At 35.6% G+C, this 25324-nt stretch overlaps 1 protein-coding gene across 1 annotated transcript; it reads right to left on the bottom strand.

Annotated features, from left to right (window-relative positions):
* Positions 1-9682: 9682 nt before the first annotated feature.
* On the bottom strand, positions 9683-19996 carry LOC104106121 (novel plant SNARE 11). The gene is made up of 10 exons (XM_009614597.4): positions 19560-19996; positions 19376-19468; positions 17495-17588; positions 17359-17396; positions 16369-16457; positions 15058-15137; positions 11513-11569; positions 11310-11402; positions 11151-11225; positions 9683-10178 (listed from the first exon to the last, which is right to left on the bottom strand). Exons 1-10 carry the CDS (start codon positions 19634-19636, stop codon positions 10089-10091), a joined length of 786 nt encoding a protein of 261 aa, XP_009612892.1. The 5' UTR covers positions 19637-19996; the 3' UTR covers positions 9683-10088.
* Positions 19997-25324: the final 5328 nt, after the last annotated feature.

The following is a 25324-nucleotide window of genomic DNA, read 5'->3' as shown; positions in this document are numbered from 1 at the left end:
AGGTGACAGAGTCTGTGCGTAGCTATATTCCATGAGATGTCCGGGTAGATTTAGATCCACACCGTGCCTTTAATTATACTATTGTGTTTATTATGCATATTAATTGTTTTGAATAGAGCTGAGACTAGGGATTTTAATGTTGCAAATTTTCGACTTAGATTTCTTATTTTTGGAAGAATTTAGGAAATACTTAATAACTCTAAGAAATTCATGACCTCTCGCGTCGCAAGTACTTCCGCGAGCGAGGTAAAAACTTTTCTACTCTCATGGGATTGGGTCGTTTGCCTCGGCAGTATAATAGATGCATCTATGGTTCGTGTCGTTCGACCCCCGGCAATGCACACATTATTTTGGATCGGGTCGTATGACCTCGTCATAAATCGTGCGTGATGATACTCGGAGCCCGATTACACTTGATATTATTTTTTGACTTGAGAGATTATAATTTATTTGTTGGCACGAAATTCATTTGGAGTTAGTATGTGTTAGTTGGAGATTTTGGAATTTACTATCAGTTAAAGAATCATTTATTCACTGCTTGCTATTGTGTTATTATTATTATTCACATATTCTATTCTTATTTAGAATTTCTGTATTTTATTTGTTGGCCTATAGTAAGTGTCGATGTCGATCCCTCGTCACTACTTCTTCGAGGTTAGACTGGATACTTACTGGGTACATGTTGTTTATGTACTCACGCTACACTTCTGCACTAATCATGCAGGATCTGAGGCAGGTGCATCTGGTGTCCATTCAGGCTCGCACCCCCTATTACCCTGAGGCATAATGGTGAGCTGCTCTCTGAGTCCGTTCTGCAGCACCCGCAGTCTCTCTTTTGTATTTACTTTCTATCTATCCTATTTCAGACAGTAGAATAGGTATTTTGTATATTCTACTAGTTGCTCATACACTTGTGATACCGGCTTTTGGGAACATACTAGTAGACACTTTATGGCTTTTGAGTATTTATTTCATCGCATTTGTTCTTTTATTAGTTTACGCTCTACTTTATAAAAAAAATTCACTTCTCATTTACTTAATAAATAAAAAAATTAACTACTTTGAAATTATTAAAAAGAATAAATACATGGCCAGTTCACTGTTGGCTTGTCTAGCAACGACGTTAGGCGCCATCAGGCCTATATTAGAAATTGGGTCGTGACAATAGAGATAAGGATTAATAAAATATGTATACTCTCTCAATTCCATAATTCGTGACGTTGTTTAATCAAACATAAAGTCCAAGTTTACTTTTTGACAAATAAGTAATAAAAATATTGAATAAATAGTACGCAAAATAATATTATCAGATCCAAACTTAAATATGATTGGTTAAAAATCAACGTCAATTGCCATAAGAAGTAGGTTCATATTAAGTCTTTAAGAAGACGAAGAAAAGTATTTCTTGCTGCCTACCATCATTTAATTACAGATATCTTTAATTTTTTCACTTAGAAGAATATCATTTGCCAGATCGATTTGAATCACTTGATCAAGAAAAAATTTAAATAACAAACTCTCTTCTACATCTAATATTCCGCTACTTCAAAAGATTCCTTATATATGTGTAAATAATATTTTCTTAAAAAATATTTTTACATTATATACAGTAGACTGACTATACTAAGAAAATTAATAATATAAAGCGAATATTAAAGTCAAGTCTCAAAACTAACCAAGAACTACCTACTTACAGACCAAATTGTAAACAGTTCAGTGCACGAAGTGTTCCGCGTTCACATAGGGTCCAAGGAAGTGCCGCACCCCAAAGGATATTATTTAGACAGCTTACCCTCAAGGCCGACTCTAACGTTATAAGTGGTAAGGCTTGTGCCTTAGGCCCCCAAATTTGGGGACCCCATTTTTTAAAAATAATAGGTTTATAGGTATTTAAAAAAATAATATTTAGTACTTTTAATACAAAAGTAGAGTTTTTAATATAAAAGGAAAGAAAGCTCTTTATATATATAAATAAAGTAATAATTTGACTTATATATAAAGTAATAATTTGGCTTATTTAATAAATAGATGAATAGTTTCCCCACTGTTCTAATTTTTCACGTTTTACTCCTTCATTAGATAACATGTAAAATATTTACTCTCCCTTCTTAATTGTCCAAGTCAATATTTCTTTTTCTCAATCTCTTCATATTTCAAAAACCCTACATATTTTTTATCTTTCTTTTTAATATTCTTACTCACCTTCTTTCTCCGAGATTTCTTTAGTTTAAGTTTTCGATAATACTTTTAAGCTTCCAATAGTTTTATACTTCTATTGTTCTATAATATCTTTACGAAAATCAACAATATCTCAAGAAAGAGAAAATGAGTTGGCTATAATATCAATTGAAAAGAAATTATTAGAAAAAATCGATTATAAAAAAGATTATTAACAACTTTATATCGCAAAAAGTTAGAAAAATCGACTTCAAATAAAAACATATCTTATAACTTTCTTTTAAAAGTTTAGGCCTCATATTAACCTTTCGCTTTAGGCCCCGCATGTGTATGAGCCGCCCCTAATTACCCTAATGCAAGCATAAGTGGCTGGTATATTCTACGGTTCGAACCCGTGACCTATAAGTCATACAGACAACTTTACCGTTGCTCCAAGCATCAGCTTCGATATTATTTGCATAAAATCATGTGTATACCACTTATGACATGTGATGTAGACCATAGAAATTCACTGTACAATTAACCTTTTCGACATGAATTTGTGTAGGTTATTGTTACATTAATTATTTGAACATGATTTACCGTTCAACGACGACTAACGCATGCAATTTCTAAATGAAATCTAGCCCATTTCTATCACCTTTAAATGTTGGATCTATGGCAACAATAAATGAGATAAAGTTTCGTCTCTGTTCCCATGTGTTTGTGAAATGGAAAATTTTTGTATGTCAATTTTGGTCAAGCTTTTACACGTTATATTGATATTAAATGATGTTCTCATAAAACCCTTTGGTCTACCTAAACATTGTGTTTTTCTATAGTACTTCGCATAAAGTGGGCGTTTGGACATAAGAATTGTAAAATTCTAAAAAAAAAAAAAAGTAAAAATGATATTTAAAAATTAGAGTTTTGTTTGGACATGAATATAATTTTGGGTTGTTTTTAAATTTTTATGAATGATCTAAGTGAAAATTTTGAAAAATAACTTTTTGGAGTTTTTTAAATTTTCGAAAAATTCCAAAATTTATCTTCAAGTGAAAATTGGAAATATTATAGCCAAACACTGATATCGAAAAAAAGTTAAATTTTTTCGAAAAAAAAAATGAAAAACTTCTTATGTCTAAACGGGCACTTAGTTTAGTACAAGGAAAGGTCCAGATACTATATTATATAGAACCATATATATTTAGTGGTAGAAATGCAATCATAATGAGGTATGAAATTTTAGGACTTCCATTGACTCGTTGAGTCCACAGTATACAACTTGTTGATTTAGTCGATTATTTTATTTTTTAAATTTTTCACATAGTTTTATATGAAAAATAGGAAGGTTTAATTGAACAGCGATGATCAGAAAGTTACTGGAATTTGAACTTAGTAACACTACCATGGAAATACAACCTTTTGGCCAAAGAACTATTTCACACTGGGACGGTTGATCATTTGTCCAAGTTATTGGTAATATATAAATTTAATGGATTAAGATTCTAGGTGAAAGTGCACTAATATGATAATACTATAACATAGTATGTAATCATTCTCTTATGTAATCATTCTCTTTTATTATAATTGAAGAAGCACCACCGTCTTGGCTTTTTTTTTTACTTTTCTTAATAAATAATTGAAATTGATCACAAAAATGGAGAGGTATGCATACAAAAAGGTCATGCTTTGCCTAACAATGGTAGTCAAAATCTCTTCCTATTGAAGATGCTTGAAATTATTTTCTTTACTGGCAGTAAATGAAAAGCATAATAACTATAACGCATGAATATATATATATATATATATATATATATATATATATATATATATATATATATATATATATATATATATATATATATATGTGTGTGTATAAAGCATGCTATTTTTTCTAATAGTTGATTCTATAAACACTCGAAAAATAGATATGCAAATGACCACATCATAAAAACTGCGACATCAATTACAGCAACAATTACATGAATAGTGTTATAAGAAATATCAAATTATGGTGTATGTCTACTCTTCCTCCACGATCTTCATCTCAAATGTTTAATGACATATTCAATGACATATTTTCTATGTTTAATGACAAATTCAATGACATATTTTCTTCACTTTTCATGCCTATATAAAGGCCTTGTAATAAATAGGAAAATACACACAATTGAAGAAGAAATAAAATCTCTTCTCTCTTTTTCTATATATCTCTTAGCTTGTTTTTCCTTGTTCCATATTGTTACTTTGAGTTATATTTCATAACACGTTATCAGCACGAAGTTCTAGCCAACTGAGTTATTATGATGCGGCAGCGTCATTTAATGTTAATAATATGGTAAGAACGATGACGGTATAAGGTATACAACGCCAGCATATATTCGGCCATCACGGTTAGCCTTTTCTAATTAGTTTTCAAGTTTCTTTATTCTTTACACTTTGTTATTTATGTTTCCATACATGAACATACTTGCTTTACGGAAATATTTTTCTTAAAAGTTCATCAAATCATGTAAGGATTTTTGGTGTAAAGAACGATAAATATTTTTCCTATAACAAGTATTATGTTCCTATGTGTTAATATTAAGAAACACGAAGTGAACACTTTTGAGAGAGCACATATTTTTTCTTTCTATTTTGTCACATATCTCTTCCATCTTAAAGTGGGATAATTATCACAAAGGACACGTAGATTTTAATTGATTATGTATTTTTCTATATTTGCTTGATACTTTTTATTTGATTGAGTCCAGTTAATGAAAGTTTGCATATGCAAATTAAATTCAATCGCCACCAATAGGAAAAATCCATCCCATAAGTATAAAATAAGACATGATGTTACCGTGGAGTTATGAATGGATGTGGACGTGGTAATTGACGAAATTATAATTGTCATCATTATGGTAATGAGAATAATAATTGCTCTCAAAATAATCCTTCACTTTGTGAAAGTGATGTTTGCTATTGATATGGCATGAGATTTTATGAAGCACGCATGGATTATTATGTTACATTCCTGAAGTGAATGTGAAAATAATGTGATAATTATTATGAATACATATTCATTCTTACAAGAATATGAACGTGCTAGTGGTAGTAAATATACCACACTTACCTCGAGAAGGGGGTTTGAGATTAAATAAGAAAATAATGTCATTATTATGGCATGAATGGTCATTGGTTACGTACCTATTGTACGCCAAAATATTTTGTCAATGTGATTATTAAAGGACAACAATAATGCAAGAAACAGATCTTCCATCTAATTTTGACCATGACCATAATGGTATAACTTTCTCTTTAAAAGAGATATTCACCATATAGATGCTGATGAATATATGGTAGTACAAAATTAATTGAAGGCTCTGGAAGAGCTACTATAACTCTGCCTAAGGGAACAATACTTATCATAGATAATGCAATGTTCTCCTCCAAGTTCAAGAGGAACTTATTGAGTTTTAAAGATATCCACCGAAATGGATTTTATATTGAGACAATAGATGAGAATAATCTCGAATATCTCATCGTTACCAAGAATGTCTCTGGCCAGAAAAGGGTTATTGAGAAGTTCCCATCTTTATCTTGTGGCCTGTATTGGACAAGAATTAGTGCAATTGAGGAACATTCTATCGTAAACCAAAATGTTACTAATTCCAATACTTTTGTACTTTGGCATGATCGATTGGGACATCCCGAATCAATTATGATGAGACGAATTATAGAGAACTCAAATGGGCATCCATTATAGAATTTAAAGATTCTTTTAAATAGTCAATTTTCTTGTACTTCTTGTTATCAAGGCAAGTTAATTATTAGACCATCACCAATAAAGGTTGGGATTGAGTCCCCTGCGTTTTTGGAACGTATACAAGGAGATATTTGTGGACCTATTCACCCACGTAGTGGGTCGTTTAGATATTTTATGGTCTTAATAGATGCATCTTCTAGATGGTCTCATGTATGCCTATTGTCATCTCGTAACCTGGCATTTGCAAAATTAATGACATAAATAATCCGATTACGGGCACAATTTTTCGATAATCCAATTAAGTCTATTAGACTTGATAATGACACTGAGTTTTTATCCCAAGCATTTAATGATTATTGATTATCAATTGGGATAAAAGTGAAATATTCTGTAGCTCATGTTCACACTCAAAATGGCCTTGCAGAACCTTTAATTAAACATATGTAATTGATAGCAAGACCATTACTCATGAAAACCAAGTTACCCACTTCAGTTTGGGGTCATGCCATTTTGCATGCAGCAATGCTAATTCGTCTCAGACCGACAAATTATCATAAATATTCCCCGTTGCAATTAATTTTGGGTCATGAACCTAATATATCTCATCTAAGAATTTTTGGATGCGCTGTATATGTGTCTGTAGCACCGCCATATCGCACCAAGATGGGTCCCCAAAGAAGGTTAGGAATATATGTTGGGTTTGAATCTCCCTCCATTATTCGCTGCCTTGAAACATTAACGGGAGATTTATTCACTGCTCGATTTGCAGATTGTCGATTCGACGAGGCATTTTTCCCAATTTTAGGGGGAGAAATTGGTGAAACCAAAGGTGAAATTTTGTGAAAAAATACATCATTATCTCATTTTGATCCACGTGCCTCTATTTATGAAAAAAATGTGCAAAAGATTATCCATTTGCACAAAATAGAAAATCAAATGCCATATGCATTTACGGATCTGATAACAAAATCGCATATCCCTGCAGAGAATGTTCCAATCCGTATTGATGTCCATGTTGGACAATCTTCTAGTGTCATAGCTAATGAGTCAAAAGCATGCTTAAAGCGTGGCAGACCATTGGGTTCTAATGATCGAAATCCTAGAAAAAGGAAAATAAATGATCAAGATGACACTACGAAAGAGTCTCATAAAGAAACCCATAATTTAACCAATCATGAGATTCATGAGGATATCGATGAGCCTGAGACTCAAAAAAATAAGAAACTATCAATAAATCCAATCGATATTGAGACAAATTTGAATCGATTGAATATAGTGGTGGATTATGTCTTTGCATACAATATTGCATCTAGCATTATGCAAGATAATGAGAATCTTGAACCTCAATCTGTTGGAGAATATCGACAAAGACGTGATTGACCAAAATGGTAAGAAGCAATCCAATCTGAGTTGGATTCACTTTCGAAATGTGAAGTTTTGGGATATGTAGTCCAAACACCTAATGGTGTTAAACCTATTAGCTATAAATGGGTCTTTGTACGAAAAAGGAATGAGAAAATGAGGTACAAAGATATAAAGTACGCCTTGTTGCACAAGAATTTTCACAAAGACCTGGTGTCGATTATGAAGAGACGTATTCTCTTGTTATGGATGCTATAACGTTCCGTTATCTCATTAGTCTTGTTGTCTATGAAAAGCTTGACATGTATTTAATGGATGTGGTTACAGCCTACCTTTACGGCTCACTTGATAATGAGATATACATAAAAATTTCCGAGGGATTTCAAATGCCTGACGCACATAATTCAAAGTCCCGAAAAATATTTTCAATCAAATTGTAAAGATCTTTGTATGGTCTAAAGCAATCAGGAAGAATGTGGTATAACAGCCTTAATGAGTATTTATTAAAGGAAGGTTATATAAATGATGTCAAATTTCCATGTGTTTTTATAAAGAAAACAACATCGGAGTTTGTTGTACTTGCTGTGAATGTTGATGACATAAACCTTATTGGAACTCCTACAGAACTCCAAAAGGCAATTGATTATTTAAAGAAGGAATTCGAGATGAAAGATCTCGGAAAGACAAAATTATGTCTTGGTTTGCAAATTGAACATTTGGCAAACAGGACTTTTGTTCATCAATCTGCCTACATAGAAAAGGTATTGAAACAGTTTTACATGGATAGAGCACATCCATTAAGTACTCCGATAATTGTTCGATCACTTGATGTGAATAAGGACCTGTTCTGACCTCAAGAAAAGAATGAAGAACTGTCCTGAAGTATCATATCTTAGTGCAATTGGTGCACTAATGTATCTTGCTAACACTACAAGGCCTGACATAACTTTTTCAGTTAATGTCTTAGCAAGATATAGCTCGGCTCCTACAAGGAAACATTGGAATAAAATTAAACACATATTGCGGTATCTAAAAGGGACTACCGATATGGGCTTATTTTATTTCAATGATTGCAACCCCGATCTTGTTGGTTATGCCGATGCTGGGTATTTATCTGACCTACACAAGGCTCGATCTCAAACTGGCTATGTGTTTACATGTGGAGGCACTGCAATATCTTGGCGATCGACTAAGCAATCAATTGTGGCTATTTCATTTAACCATGCTGAGATAATTGCTATTCATGAATCAAGTCGAGAATGTATATGGTTGAGGTCTATAATACATTGTATTCGAGACAAATGTGGTTTGAAGTGTGACAAACTACCCATAATTTTGTATGAAGACAATACAGCATGCATAGCCCAACTGAAGGGAGGATTCATAAAAGGAGATAGGACAAAGCACATTTCACCAAAGTTATTTTTGACACATGATCTTCAAAAGAATGGTGATATCAATGTGCAACAGATCCATTCAAGTGATAATATGGTTGATTTGTTCACCAAATTTCTACTGACGTCAACCTTCAAGAAACTAGTATACAAGATTGGGATGCGAAGGCTCAAGGATGTGAATTGATGCTCTCATCAGGGGGAGCTAATATGCGGTGTACACTTTTTCCCTTACAAGGTTTTGTCCCACTGGGTTTTTCTTGCAAGGTTTTTAATGAGGCAACCAAAAAGCATATTTCTAAACATGTGTACTCTTTTTCTTTCACTAGGATTTTTTTCTAATAAGGTTTTAACGAGGCACATTATCTATGGACACCCAAGGGGGGGGGGGGGGGGTGTTATAAGAAATATCAAATTATGGTAGATGTCTACTCTTCCTCCATGATCTTCATCTCAAATGCTTAATGACATATTCAATGACATTTTTTTTTATGTATAATGACATATTCAATGACATATTTTCTTCACTTTTCATGCCTATATAAAGGCCTTGTAATAGATTGAAAAATACACACAATTGAAGAAGAAATAAAATCTCTTCTCTCTTTCTCTATATATCTCTTAACTTGTTTTTCCTTGTTCCATATTGTTACTTTGAGCTATATTTCATAACAAATCGAGGGGAATTCAATACTAATTGCAGTTTTCTAAAATCATAACCCTCTCAACTAGCAAGCAATTCTATTGTTCCCCGTCTAGGGGTAATAAATTTGAAAGAAAAAAAAAAAGAAATAAGTAAATGATAAAACTTGAAATATTTAGATTACAGATGACAAGTTACCAACAGACAACAGTAACATCGAGTCCTTGTCGGAGTATATGCTAAATCAAACAACAAGAAAGATTGGAAAGAGATAAATAAAGTGGATAGAATAGAAGGTTCCAAAAAGAAAGGAAAACCAAGGGAAGTGGAATAATGGAACAATAACTAACAGGAAAACCAAGGGGAGTGGAATAATTGAACAATAACTAACATAGGTTCCACAAATATAATAAAGATTAATAATGATATTATACAACACTGGTGTATGCACAACTCAATCAGTGCCAAAGCTTTGTGTAGTTCAAAAGTCCCTCCCTCCATGGAAAAGTTCCAGTTATCTAGAATACAGAAAATAATCATACAAATAGTAACATATGAACTTATCCCATTAAAACATCACAAAGAATGGGAAACTATCATTAAAAAGGAGAAGGTGGGAGACCCTTCTTTTCTGAACCAGGTACTTCTTAGGTACTTCTCCTTCAACCCTTGCCTTGCTTTTGTGCTCGGCCACTCTCTGTTCTTAAGTCAAAAACCAAGTAAATGCACTGAGACGTGAATAATGTGCACTATCCTTGTGAAAATGGTTTGTTTCGAGATTTCAGTAAGGATAAGCAAGTAATCTTCGACTGGGAGCTGGAGGGGCTAATCCAGGGATGTCCCGGATGTCTTTGTTATGTGGGTTTACAATCTGCAAATCCAAAAGTTATAGTAGTTTTAGCCTCAATATATGTTATTATTCCACCAAATACCAATGATAACATAAATCAAATAGAATTTTGTTTTTGAGGGGCAAAGCGTGATCAAGCCTTGTGAAGAAGTGAATAATGGGTTCCATCAATGGTACTTCTCCAGTTGTGAAGTCTCCCATAAACTGACGCTTTTTAATTTCTATGACTGCTGCTACCAACTGGGACTAGAGTTGAAAGCCTTACCTCCAACCAAAACCCTTAAGGCACACACTACTAACAATCAAATGGTAATGCTGCACTAATGACAAAATAATGGTAATGCAAGTTCTTAAAACTAACATCAAATTTGCATTATTATCAGATATCTCTATACAAAAGATCAGCTAACCCACCTTGCACTGCAGTTTCCTAAGTGCAACTGTGACTTCTTTACTATATCAGTACTTCATAATTGGACTAACTAGTAAACATTCATAAAATGCAGCACAAACATTGGATAAATTAGATGCAATAACAAAAACCTTATTAGGATAACTAGCAATAGAACCTTTTTTGGGAAGACTAGAAGCTTAATTGCGCTATGCTAGATACTTCATATGCTGTAGTTTATGTGCCAACGTACCTATGATGACAGTTTGAAGTAGGCCATTAGGCCCTCTAACAGTTTTATGGTTAAAAGGGTCAAGAAACTGTATTATGAAGTGCTAGATGGGCACATAGCCAAATAAAGCAAAAAAGTTGTAATTGCCCGTATTGATATTAACATTTTAATCTCAAGTATAAGACCACTACAATGTTGCAAGCTGGATGAATTTGAAGGTGGCAAACGAAGAACTGTTGAAATTCAAATGATACTTGGATATAGCTTAATACCAGAAAAAATTACTTGATAAGTAATCCTAATATTGTTTAAGGGCATTGAAACAAAAATCATTTGGAACTGCTACAGAAGAGGGGGGAAGGCATCTGACCTTCACAATAATAATTGTTATGACCCCAACCACAATCAGAAAGAGCAAGCCCATAATACAACGATCAGTTGCAACCTAAAGAAGAATTTTATTTAGAGTCACAAGATGACATAAAAAGAAAAGGTAATGAAAGGGGGATTGTACAATTTAGAAATTGACCTGCCTACCGAGTTCCTTGACCAACTGCGTAGCCTTCTTGATCGAAAAATGGATCGAGTCTAGCTCATTGACTATCCGGCTCATTTGTTCAGTCTGGGCAAGCAGGCACATATAAGACATAGGATGAAGCAAGGGCCACAAGAAAACAATATAAGATCACGGTCTTGCATCTTAAACATGTCCATTTTGTAAAATAAGCATACCTGTGCCTTCAGTGCTGCAGCAGTCTCTGTTCCAACATTTACAGTTTCATGAACCACCTGTGAAAAAAAGAGAGCATGTAATCTACATAACAGGGAAGCAAAAGAGTCAAAAAAACTAGTTTACAGGATTCACTTCTCAAATGGCATCATATTCCCTGCTTTACTAGCTCCTAGTACCAATGAGCAATGTGCAGGAAAAGAAATGTCTGTTTAATCTACTGGCTAAGATACCATAAGTCATTACTCATTTCAGCGGTTTCACATGCTGATGATGAGTTTGATGACATGTTAGGGCTTTGTCTCGGAATCTTTTAGAAGTGGAGCAAATGAAATATTGTATTGTTCTTAACCTAATTTTTTTAAAGGAAAAGAAGAAAAACTATTTTTGTTTGAACCAGATTTCATTTAATCCTTTTCTAGCTATAATTATACCTAATCAATATTATAGTCAACCTTAGCTTGGGAATTTAGTAGTCCAAAACATTCACAGAAAAAGCAGATGACAGCATTTCATATGGTATGATGTTGCAATGAGTAAAAGCTTATGTTAGATAGCGATAAGGGTGGCATGTGGGCCGGTTAGGACCGGGCCCGGCCCAGGACCGCAAACCCAAATGAGCAGTGGGCCTAAACGGTTCTAACCGGATAGGACCGGGACCGTGGGGAGGTGGGTTGGATAGTGGGCCGGTTCCATAGGCGAGGCCCGCGAGACCGGGACCGGTTGGGACCGGGACCGGCTGGGAAGTGGGCCGGTTCAAGCGATCCTAAACGGGCCTATCCGGGCCCAAGGGCTAAATTTTTTTAAAAAAAGAATCTGCCACATTATAGCCTTTATGGCATTTAAAATATGGCCGTTTTACCTGCAAAAATAGCCGTTGGCTATTTATAAATAGGCATTTAACCCCCCCAACTTTGTTTTAACCCCAATGTTTTTAGAATTACACTTTTTCTTATATATATAGCTTATATATATATATATATATATATATATATACTATACTATATATACATCTTATATCGAATATAGTTTATATATATACATACTATACTATACTATATGTACATCTTATATATCTTATATATATATACATACTATAATATACTATATATACATCTTAAGATATGTATATATATCGAATATATCTTATATATATACTATAATATACTATATATACATCTTAAGATATGTATATATATCGAATATATAGTATAGTATAGTATATATATAAGCTTATATATCTTATATATATACTATAATATACTATATATACATCTTAAGATATGTATATATATCGAATATATAGTATAGTATATATATATATATATATATATATATAGCTTATATATCTTAAGCTGTATATATAGTATAGTATAGTATAGTATATAGTATACTATACTATACTATACTATATATACATCTTACTATATATATATTAAGATATATATATAGTATATCTTAAAATGTATAACTGTTCCAACATTTACAGTTTCCTGAACCACCTGTGAAAAAAAGAGAGCATGTAATCTACATAACAGGGAAGCAAAAGAGTCAAAAAAACTAGTTTACAGGACTCACTTCTCAAATGGCATCATATTCCCTGCTTTACTAGCTCCTAGTACCAATGAGCACTGTGCAGGAAAAGAATGTCTGTTTAATCTACTGGCTAAGATACCATAAGTCATTACTCATTTCAGCGGTTTCACATCCTGATGATGAGTTTGATGACATGTTAGGGCTTTGTCTCGGAATCTTTTAGAAGTGGAGCAAATGAAATATTGTATTGTTCTTAACCTAATTTTTTTAAAGGAAAAGAAGAAAAACTATTTTTGTTTAAACCAGATTTCATTTAATCCTTTTCTAGCTATAATTATACCTAATCAATATTATAGTCAACCTTAGCTTGGGAATTTAGTAGTCCAAAACATTCACAGAAAAAGCAGATGATAGCATTTCATATGGTATGATGTTGCAATGAGTAAAAGCTTATGTTAGATAGCGATAAGGGTGGCATGTGGGCCGGTTAGGACCGGGCCCGGCCCAGGACCGCAAGCCCAAATGGTCAGTGGGCCTAAACGGTTCTAACCGGATAGGACTGGGACCGTGGGGAGGTAGGTTGGGTAGTGGGCCGGTCCCATAGGCGAGGCCCGCGAGACCGGGACCGGCTGGGAAGTGGGCCGGTTCAAGCGGTCCTAAACGGGCCTATCCGGGCCCAAGGGCTAAATTTTTTTAAAAAAAGAATCTGCCACATTATAGCATTTATGGCATTTAAAATATGGCCGTTTTACCTGCCAAAATAACCGTTGGCTATTTATATATAGGCATTTAACCCCCAACTTTGTTTTAACCCCAATTTTTTTATAATTACACTTTTTCTTATATATATAGCTTATATATATATATATATATATATACATGACTATCATGTAGTTCCCCACTAATGTAGGAGTCTTTGAGTTGAGATCACGTTGGACTTTTATGAGGTTGTAATGTGAAATTAAGAATGGGTAGGACCCATATGGACAAACAGTGACTCAAGTCCCTTATAAACACCACAATACTTTAACAATTAACCACCATTGTCTTCCTTCTTTCTAAAACAAATTAACCTCCTTTTTCTTTTCATTGTCTTTTCTTTCTCAACACTTTCATTGTTTTTCTTATTTTTTTAGCAAATATACTACTAGGTTGTAGACCTAGTATCTTATATATATATATATATATATATATATATATATATATTATAATATTATAACGCATTGCTTTGAATATCTCTTTACAATATTTTTGTTTTTAAATTTGAATTAAAAAATTTAAGTGACAATTCTATAATATAATTTACAAGGAATTGCCTTAGATATTTCTATTACCATTTTTTTTCTCTAACTTCTATTAAAAAAAAATTAAAAAATAGAAAGTATCTGTTGGGCCCACTTAGGTCCGGGACCGGCTCACTTAACCCGGGACCGTTAGTTCGTGGTCCCGGTCCTGGGCCGGTTCCAACAAGAAGCCTGCGAAGCCCGGGACCGCTTAGGACCGGCCCACTTAGGACCAGGCCCATGAAGCCCACTTAGGACCGGGCCCAGCCCACATGCCACCCTTAGATAGCGATGCCCTCTTTTCGGTATCAAACCAAATCCAGTTAGGTTCGACAATAAGCTCCCCATTTGGAGTGAAATGAATCTAGATTGTCCTACTTTTGACAACTTTGATCCCAAAATATAGGGATTTGCACTTTACCGACTACAAAACAAGCTAGATCCCACTAAATCCTGATCGGAGGACTTCCATAAAATTAAATATCTCAAAAGAAACAACAATCTCCAAAACTGAAAGATGGAAATAAAATGTAAAGAAGCAAAATGTTTCTCATCTTAAAGGTACTGAAGAATGTTAAACAACGACCATAACAGAGTGTCATTCCTTTATCATATAATTTGTTAGTCAGGAAACGGCATGAAGAGCAACTCAAATCATCATTAACTAACTGGCGAATTTTGAGATTCAACTTGGCAATACAAAAAACATTCATTCATGAAATACCAACCTTTTTTGATCTCTCAATGACCTGATCTGTCTCATCCATCATCCTATTTCCTTGATCCATCAGTTGTTGATTGCTCATATCTGCAATGTTACATCAGCAATCAGAAAGCTGTAGGGACAATTGATTTTAAAATATTAAAAAACCTATAGGCAAGGAGTAAAAATCAATGAGGTCAAAGTTCCTTTGCAAGTTGCCAAAACAGCCATGTCTTGCAAAAGTCAATGACAATATGCAGCAAAAGAGATTCATTCATTTGAAAGGGACAAATGAACTCTCGTTATATAGGATGATTAGCTTGAATTACTTGTGGCAAAAGATTCAAGAGAATTGAATCAGAACTTACTCCATTCTATATATACATATACATACACACACACACACACACACACACACATATATATATATATATGTGTGTGTGTGCGCGCGTGTGTAGAGACTAGGTTGCCTTGTGTAGATATCTGAAAGTAGAGACTAGGGAAACACAATATGTCAGATTGAATCATGATGACCTACACAAGGCAACCTAGTCTCTACTTTCAGATTCAGGTTAAACAGTTCCAGATATCTGAACCAGACAAAAAACTGTCACTCTGGATCACACCCCTCTTGACCATATTTTTCATTCCATTAGCTTTGGCATTTAGTTGCGCTTCCAAGACAAATATCACACATATAGAGGAGGCCTCTTTCAATAAATTACAGTCAATTTCAAGACAAATTGACTTTTCACAATTCATAAAATGAAAGGTTAAAGTGCACATTGGTTTAATGTTGATGAAGGTGAGGCATCAATAACTTTCATTTTGTACTCTCGAAGGTGACAAGATTTGCCTAGTGTAACCTCAATTCTGATACCAACCATAAGCACCTATAATGAACATGGAAAATTTTCCTTTCTAATAGCCATAGATACAGTTATGAGACATTTTCAACTAGTAATTGTGGAAAGACACCTATTATAATTTAGAATCATGCAAGGTAGCCTTCAAATTTGTGTATCAATCTCAATCAGATCCTATCAGTAAGAAGCAGTATTCTTTCAACGGCAGCTTCAACTGCCCCACTCACCCAACAAAAGAACAGAAGGGATACCTTGAAACCAGCTCTTCAGCTGAGAAACAAGTGAGAACAATAAAAAAAAAAGACAGAACTACTAATCACCAGATGAGAGCCAAGAAGAAATACAGCATACTTCAGTCCAAAAGAAAGCATATTTTATGTCAAAACTCAAATTGCAGCATAAAAGGCCAGAACGCTAAGATAATGAAGGATGTCTAAAATTAAAAGTACAAAAGTTAAAGATATGCTTACTTGAAGCTAGCAAGCCATTCTCTTCAGCAAACCCTTCACCAGGACCCTCAAAAAGATCTACTCGCTTGTTCTCAATATTGCTTGCGTATCTAGAGAACCACAGACACAAAAATTAAGTCTATGATTCAGAAACCAAAGAGAAATAACATATACAATAAAACCAAAAAGTTGGGGGTTTCTTGTTCGTCCGATACAAACTTAAGTTCTAGTTTACTTCATAAAAAACGGAAGTGCTACTTCTGCATGTTCACCAACGGGAAAACAGTGTCCTAATCTTTAACCATCCTTGAGTGAAGACCAACTATTAACATGTATAATCCAAGTCCTGAAACAGAGTTTATTGTTGATTTCCTGAACTAGTGTCACATATCTAAGGAGTATATTGAATTTGATTAACTCATAAATAAGGTGGATACCTTGTACTATGTCCAAGTCAACAACCTCATGCAAATATACAAGTGACTTACTATGTGTTTATCAATTGTTAAATTTAATGATTCTAACTCTGTTGCTATTCCTAGCTTCATTTGTGGGCCTCAAGTCTCGAGGGTAGAAAATTCTTTTTTTCCTATTTGTAATCTTGCAGGCACATTCATGGAAATACTGTTTGAAGTGTTGCAGCCACTTTCTTTCACCAGCATTACAGTCAAACTTCAATCGAAGCATCCCGGATTTAAGGAACTACAAATATACAATAGAACTTTTTGGGAAAGTGGAAAGGATCATTCAATTTCAACAAGACAAAGCTAACGATATAAAATCTCAATACAACATTGATGGTGGGTAAGGAAAGACTCGTATAATTGTAAAGGTGCTAACAAACTCGCTCTGGAACAGAACATGTATAATCGCTCTGTGCAAAGATATTTGAAGAAAGCATATATTTTGGCAATGAATCTTAAGTTAAGGAAAAACAAAGCAGTTCAAGAATCAGCAGACTATTAAAACGATGTTTTAGATAATGAGTAAAGCTACCCAAAAAGCACTTACTGCTTTTTCAGAGCAACATAAGAGTTCAACTCTTTGATCTGCAAAAGGAAGATAGAAAAGACAACATCAGTTCAGAAAAAACAGATCCATTCGTTGTGGCATAAATATTATAGAAAAGCTTTCCAATGAACCAGACCATTGATTGCTTTTTCTCATTCAGCATCTTGGTTGTGTCAGCATCATTTTTATATTCCAAATCCTTTACTTCTCTGTCAAACTCCTTGATAAGCCTGTCGAAGTAATTAGTTTATGATTGCACGAAATTAATTGTCTGTCAGTGCATGGCTGCATATCAATATAGTCCGGTTACCAGAATTTCATGGAAAATAAAAGGGAGAAAGCAACTAACAATTCTCCAAATCAACCTTGCATGCTTGTCAGAATCCCAAATTGACTACAAGGACTCCAGTTGGCAATTACACACTAGAAATACTTTTAACGCTTTGCCGTTTCATTTGGATCAAAACTTTTTGAGGAAAAAAAACAAGACAATGTAAAGTAAATCAAATCCAATATTTTCTTTTTACAGGAAATCAAATCCAACATTTTTATGGTTCTTCATCCTGTTTAGATGTCTCGAGAACATAACACTAACCATCTGGTGGCATCAAACAGGAACAAGCAATACAGTTTGGCATGTACATCTTAAAATACTAAGCTGTTAAGCAGGAATTTTATGCAATCTTATAAAAAATAAAAGGAGTTTATGCAAAATACTGTGTTTATTTCCTCTAAGACTGACAAAGTAATCGTAGTGATTTGGTACCTCATTGAATGATCAACCGCGAGTCCGCGACAGTTCGTCAACATGAAACAACTTTATATTGATCTCACTAATCAGAGTTCTGAAAAGGGCTTATCAGAATTTGCAAAAACTAAGATGCAAAAGTCAATTCTCTTCCATCTTTATCCAAGAGATTTACAAGGAGATGTTCCTACATCAGCCAAAAACCTCATGGCTCTTCACTTAGTGTCTTATGGTATAAAATATTTAAATTACACTATTTTGCCATTTACTGGAACGTGACAATTTCTGACACATAAAGTCTGTTTCTTTTAAATTCAAAACATGTATCGTTTAAGCAGCCTCTCTACCTCCACAAGGTAGGGGTAAGGTCTGTGTACACTCTATCCTCCCCAGACCCCACTATGGGATTTCACTGGGTATAGTATTGTTTGAACTGTAATAAACTCCACCCTCTTGAGCTTCGCATCCTATATGAGCTTACAGTACCAATCCAAAGCCAGCTCTGATAAAGGACGGGTTGCGGAGGTTGCCTGGTAGAGTAAAACTAGTCAATTTATGACAAATCCTCATAATATTGAAGTGGAATGGATATGGAGGACCCGTACAGCCACCCAACAATTTCAGAATGGACAAGTACTAGTAGTAGTTTTTTTTTTTTTTAAATTACGGTGGTGCGCGAACCAGCTTGCACGCCTCTTGACTATTTTACTGGGTACCTGCTACCTCCCACCAGCAGAGGTACCGGGTAACTCTGCCCACCAAGGCTAAGGCTTAATAGTTGTGATTATTAGTATCATTGGGAAGTAAGCACCTTTTATTGACAGGTTCTCTGTCTGAAATCCTATTCATGAAAGCGAAAAGATCAAAATTCTCTTCACCATTACGAAATAAAGTTCACCCATTCCTATACTCTTTTTTCCTTTTTTTGATAACAGTGGTATCCGGGCTAGCTTGTGCGCACCTCCACTATTTCACCGGATACCGGATACCTTTTAGCAACACATATATCGGGTAACTCTACTTCTCATGGCTTAGGCACGTGGGAAGGAATCACATAGTATATTTTTGACTTAGCGGGAATTTGAATCTAAGACCTCGCGGTTCTCCTCCCACTTCATTGACCACTAGCTCGCACCCTTAGGTGCAAAACTATCAAATATTTCTTCTATATCCAAAATAAAAATTCATCATTTCCTAATATACTTATAGTAAATGCAAACAGATTGTTAAACACATTGATAAATCACCAAGAGGATCTGCAATGAGTACCTCTTACATTCCTTCATCTTTCCTGTTAGCTCCTCCAGCTGCCTGCTCTGCCTATTCGAATCCTTAATCTTCTCCAATTTCTGAAATCCATTTCTACAACAACAAAACAAAAAACATCATTCACCTCACAAGTATACATTACATTTTTACTTAAATTGGATAAGCAGAAAAGAACTTTGCTTACGAAAGAGCTCGGAAAATATCCGAAATCTGTCCCTCGATTTCCCCGAGCTCCTCGCTAACACCAGTCGACGAAGCCATTCCTCAAAATTGGAAACAATATACCAATAAACACAAACAATGTCGATTCTCAAAACAAATCAAAGCATTGCAAAAACAATCAAACTCCTCAAAATTCAACGATCAGATAGGAAATTTCACGAATTTGAAATTTTTCGTAATTCCAAATTCGATTATTGCACAATGCGGATTCAAATCGGAAGGAAAAGATAGGAAAATTAGCGGATCTGACTGTGGATCTGATGAAAGTTGAGGTGTAGGGTTTGAAAATTTTGGATTTTGATTATTACAGAGAAGAGATGAGCTGGTCTCGTGATTTTGCAGGCATTTTCAATATTTTATATTTTTCGGCTGAATATTTTTTGAGGATTTTAAATGCTTAGAGCGTTTTGGAGGGGTTTTTGAAGAAGGTTTAAAAGAGGAAACAATGGAAAATGGAAATGGGAATTATTAATTAGTTAAAGATTAGTAATTAGTGTAATTAATTAATAGTAATAGTAAATATTAACCGATATTTAGGCAGTTCAAATTGGGTTGTAATGAAAATGATTGGTGGGGTCCCCTATGCGTTTACTTTGTTTCGGATATTCAGGTGGTCGTGTTTTTAGGCGTCTATGGTCCGAGACATATATCGAATTAAAGTGTTTGGGGTCTCGTTATGGACATGGCACATGGCCCATTGTAAGTAGTGACCATTTCTTGACGTAGCGTTTAGAGTGGGAGTTGTGTTTCTATATTTGGAAATGACTAGAATTTCGTCACGGCGGAGTTGAAGTACGTGAAACAATTTCAATAGAACCTAGTAGTTTAAATTTAAATTCTGTATTTAATTTTAAAAAAAATTATAATACAGTCAAACCTCTTTATAACAGTCTCGTTTGTTGCGAATATTTTTGGATATTATGGCGAAGTGTTGTTTTAGAGAACATATATTATAACATAACATGAAAATTGATTCAGGAAAAAACTTGGCTTTTATAGTTGTTTACCCGTAAAACGGTATAGTTGAATTTGTTCGTGGTTTCTAGACAAGTGAATTAATTTGATCCAAAAAATAATAAAATAACTGATAAAATATAAAATACTTAGCCTTAGAATGTAGATGGAACGGCAGAGCTGATGAGTCCGGGAACAGGGTTTCCGGGCACAACAATGATAAGATCAAAAGCGAGAAAATAAAATTATATTAAAATAATGTATAAAATGTAGTGTAAGTTAGCCAGAAAATTCGTGTCCTTACAATAATAACAGAGCTCACTATTTATAGCTACGCCTAGAAAAAGAGGTCCTAGGATCATGCTCTTCTTTAATGTCAATTATGAGGGCCATTGATGAAGATGTATCGTTAGACATAAATGCCAAATTCCTTGTTCCTTAATGTTGCGAAATATTCTGTATTAAATGTTACTGGGCGCAAAGCATTTAATACTCTTTTTATGATCGTTATTCCTTTCGGTGACAAGCGGAATAGCTTTGTTAGGTGGTCATCCCCATCTTGTGTTCCACGTGTCCTTCCTTTAAGCGGCCACGTGTCATGTCACATTTTTCCCTATACAATAGTTAAGTGTTGTTATATATAGATGTTGTTATAGAGAGGTCTGATTGTATGTACAAGCTATTAATTTAGAATTCAATAATGTATTAATAAAAAAATACGATCCTACCACGTGGACACAATCTTGAGTTACCAAAAAGTTGGTAGAAAGAACCTTTTTGGCGGGAATTACTATAGCTCCCTTTGAAGTTTTGTGACAGTTAATTAGACGCACGTCTGTCCGCATTTAATGCCTCGAACACGCGTCATCCCACGATTCAGCACAGCTTTTGCCGACTATTGAGGTAATCATGGCCATGAATTTAGCCGCCAAATTTTTACTTATATGCATCATCATCTTCTTATGTACTTCATAATTTCTCAAACTTCTAACTTGCATCTTTATTTCCCAACTTTTCTCTGATCTTCTTCGAACCAGAAATTTTTCTTTCTTCTATTCCAATGGCTTCCTCTTCAAAACGTGCTAGTTATTCAAAGGGCAAGAACAAAACCGAGGATTTCGTTCCTCCAACATTGGGTTCCATCATTCCAAAAAGGCTTAGTACTTCGAAGGATTTCGAAGAGAAATTTCCTACTGCTAACCCTCGCACATGGGTTGTTAGTAGGTACCCTTTTTCTATTCGTCCTTCCAGTATTCCCTACTGTGAAGGAAGACTGTCGGTGCCCTGAGTTAGATATTATTACTCCTGATTTATCGGAGCGAGTGACCCTTCCCAATGAAGGTTTTACATATGTTTTTATGTATCTCTTTACTTTGGGTGCATTTTCTTTGAGCGAAGGGCTTGATCCCGTGATTGCGGAATTTTGCCTTCGCTACCAAGTGTGTTTGGCATAAGTAAGCCCTTAAGTATGGAGGATGGTTGCCTGTCTTCGACGCCTATGTCAGGAAACTAGGGGAGAGCTATCATTAGCTCGTATGATGAACCTTTATTCCCCCAAGATTTTTCGGGGAGGTATGATAAACCTCTGTAAACGTGGACACCATGATTTGTTGACTAGCATGGATGATGACAACGACCGTGGGTGGATGGAATGGTTCGTTGCAGTTTCCACCAGTGACATTATTCCAACAACGGCTTCATCCTTTCCGGTTGCTTGGAAATATTCTCGTAAGTTCCCTTTAATACACTTTTTCATACTAAATATTCTTTCATGCTTGTATTGATCCTTCAACCGTCGTTTGTTATAGCGACTCGATGGATCCCACTGGTGGTAGAAGGCTTGGACCGGTGGGTTCAGAAGATCTAGGACATCACAACTCCCGAAACCCATTTGTGGAAAGAGTTGTCCCTTAAATACATGTAGAAGGCCAAAAATCATGGTAACTTTAATTTACCTTGTGTTCCATTTTTTGTATATGAAGAACTTAGTTGAACCCTTCTGACTTTTTCATGAAATTAGGTCTACCTGCGGGCTCAGTTGATGTTCCCGAGGAGGATGTTTTGGCTGACCCTGCTGATGCGGCGAGGCTGCTTCAGGAGGCACTTACTCGAACAGGCATCTTCGGGCGCAAACATTTCTTCACGGAGTCCCCGGCCAGAGAAAAACAACCAAAGAGAAGACGTTCTTCTACGGTCGGGGAAAAGAATAAGAGGGCAAGGTTTATGTCCCCGAGTCATCTCCGGTGGCAATGGTGATTGGTCCTCCTTCCGGGCCAGTCATAGACATTATGATGATCGATGATGAAGAAGAAGCTAGTGATGAGGGAGCTTCTTTACATAGAAGGATATGATCCTCATCATCTTAATAGGATGCTCGACCTGTTGAGACAATTGCAACAGCTGAAGATGACATCTCAGCACTTTGGGGAGAATCTGATTTAGTTGAATATGCTAACTCTCGCTTCCGGGCCCCAATTGTTATAACTGGTACCGCGAGACTGAGTACCGGATCTGTGCCGTCTTTGGCTAGCGAGCATTAAACAACCAGCGGTGTTTTTGATGCAGTTGCTTCTCACTCTTCAATTCCATCAGCTTCATCTCTACCTTCACCACCACCAACAACTGCTACATCATTTCCATCTTCATCCATTCCCCCCACCAGCAATTGTTACATCATTTCCACCGGCTGCATTCGACCACGGAGAGGGTACTTCTCTTCCCAAGTCCCCAGTTCATGGGATTTTGGGGTAAAGTTATAATGCCCCTTCTGAAGATCCACAGAGGAAGAGGAGTGTTATCCTTTTGGTCTCCACCGGGTGCAACTTGCTTTCGAGGCTGGTGGAGCTTGCTAACTATATGAAGCTTTTGCCTTCAGAAAAAGACTGGGAGAAGTTTCAGACACACTCGGGGGAGAGTTTGTTGAACAATGTTATGCATAACGTCGCATCGGTACGTTCCTTTCTTCCTTTATTAATTCTTCTACTTTTGAACAAATGTACTCTAAGTTTTACCTTTTCTTGTTTTGTAGGCCAACTTTCTTACTTCTGAGGGTCTTCAAAGGCTAATTCATGAGAAGGAAGAACTTACTTCTGAACGGGATCAACTTTTGGCGGAACGGGACCAGATTGTACTCCGCCTCTCGGAACTGGAAACCAAGGCTATCGAGGCTGTTATTTTGGAGGCTCGTTTGCAAAAAAGCGAGAAAGTGGTAACCCTTAGCCAATAAATTGGGCCGCTGAGGGTTTGATTTGATGAAGCCAAGGCTAAATGGGTAGAAGTCCAGAACGTCGTTCTTGCTGTAACTGATCATGAGGCTGCCTCTGCTGAAAGAGTTATTAATTTGGAAGCAGCCTTAAACTCCAAAAGTGAAGAGCTTGTTGTTGTGGTGGTGAAACATGCCCAGCTAGAAGAGAAGTACAGGAAAACTATTGAGCATAATAGGTTCTTTAGTTCAACTATCCGTGAGCTCGACGTCAGTCTCAAATCTGCTAGGTCCTCCTGGGAAAACTTTTCCGCCGAAGTTACTCAACTCAAAGAAGAACTCAAGCGCCGAGCGGCTTCCCTCATTGTTGAAAAACCTTATTCCATGTATAGCATAAGGATAAAAATCTTGGAAGAGGCCAAGACTGATATCATTGACATTGATGCCAAAATTGCTAAGGCCAAAGAGCTTGAGTTGGCTGCAAAAAATGGACTCCGGCGCAGTCTGACGCTCCAGGTTCTTCTGATTCCAGTTCCGAGTTTTCGAAAACTGAAGAAGTATCGGAAGGCAATGATACCGAATACCAAACTGGGGAAAACATTAATCCATCGGTGGAACCATCTACTACTCCCGAGGATGCGGATACTTCTCTTCCTCCTGATTCCAGAGACGCGACAATTTAGTTTTTTTTTTCTTTTTCTATTTTGTACCTTTATCATTTTGAAGCGTCCTTGTAAATAAAAATATATTTTTTCTCAAGTATCGTTTGAGTCTTACTTTCGTTTGAATATTCATGCAAGTCTTTAACTTTTGTACTTGCTCAAGTATTATGCGTATGCTGTTCTTGTTCGCGCTTTATTATGTGTAATCTCGGATGCTTTTTCTTCGAAGCATTTTGGTTCCGAGTATTATCCCTTTTTCGTAAGGGTTTCCATGAGTATTTGCGCAAGTTTGCTTTTTTGCATCTTTTTCGTATGCGGTTTCGGGTGTATTTTTCCCCGATGGCATTCTAGATTCCAGGCATTGACTCTTCCGGAACCAACCCTTTAATGTGAGAGTTTTTATAAAAGAGGGCCCTCTTATGTTTACAGTGCTCTTGAAGAGGACGTCTCCTGTTCATCACGGCACTAACATTTGAAGTACTTGTTTTACTTTCAAATATCAAAATTAACTTATCGTTCAGACAAGAAACAAGATAAAAACAAAAGGATTTCATTTTATTTAATTCCTTCTATTTTCAAAAGTACATAAGTATTTTGCTATGCAGAAAAGAAATTGCCATGACTTGTGGCTATCTTGTACAACTTGTTTCTGTAGGGCTGGTTGTGCAGTCCCCGCTCCCGATGATGTATTCTATTTCGGATTTTCGTTCCCCGGTAGACGTGGTATTCAATGTTGTCGTATCCTCATATCATTCCCCCCAGTGTTCGAATGCGAAAAATGCGAATTGGAACACTAGAAGTCTTGTACTTCGAAGGTTCCACCAATGAATTGCTAGGTAATTCTCCACTCGAAAACATATCTTGTTTCCCCTTAGGAACCCATGCTATCGAGCGAAAGAATACCTAATA

This window comes from Nicotiana tomentosiformis, chromosome 8, assembly GCF_000390325.3.
Source record: "Nicotiana tomentosiformis chromosome 8, ASM39032v3, whole genome shotgun sequence".
Lineage (NCBI taxonomy): Eukaryota > Viridiplantae > Streptophyta > Magnoliopsida > Solanales > Solanaceae > Nicotiana > Nicotiana tomentosiformis.
This window is presented reverse-complemented; position numbering and strand designations above follow the sequence as displayed.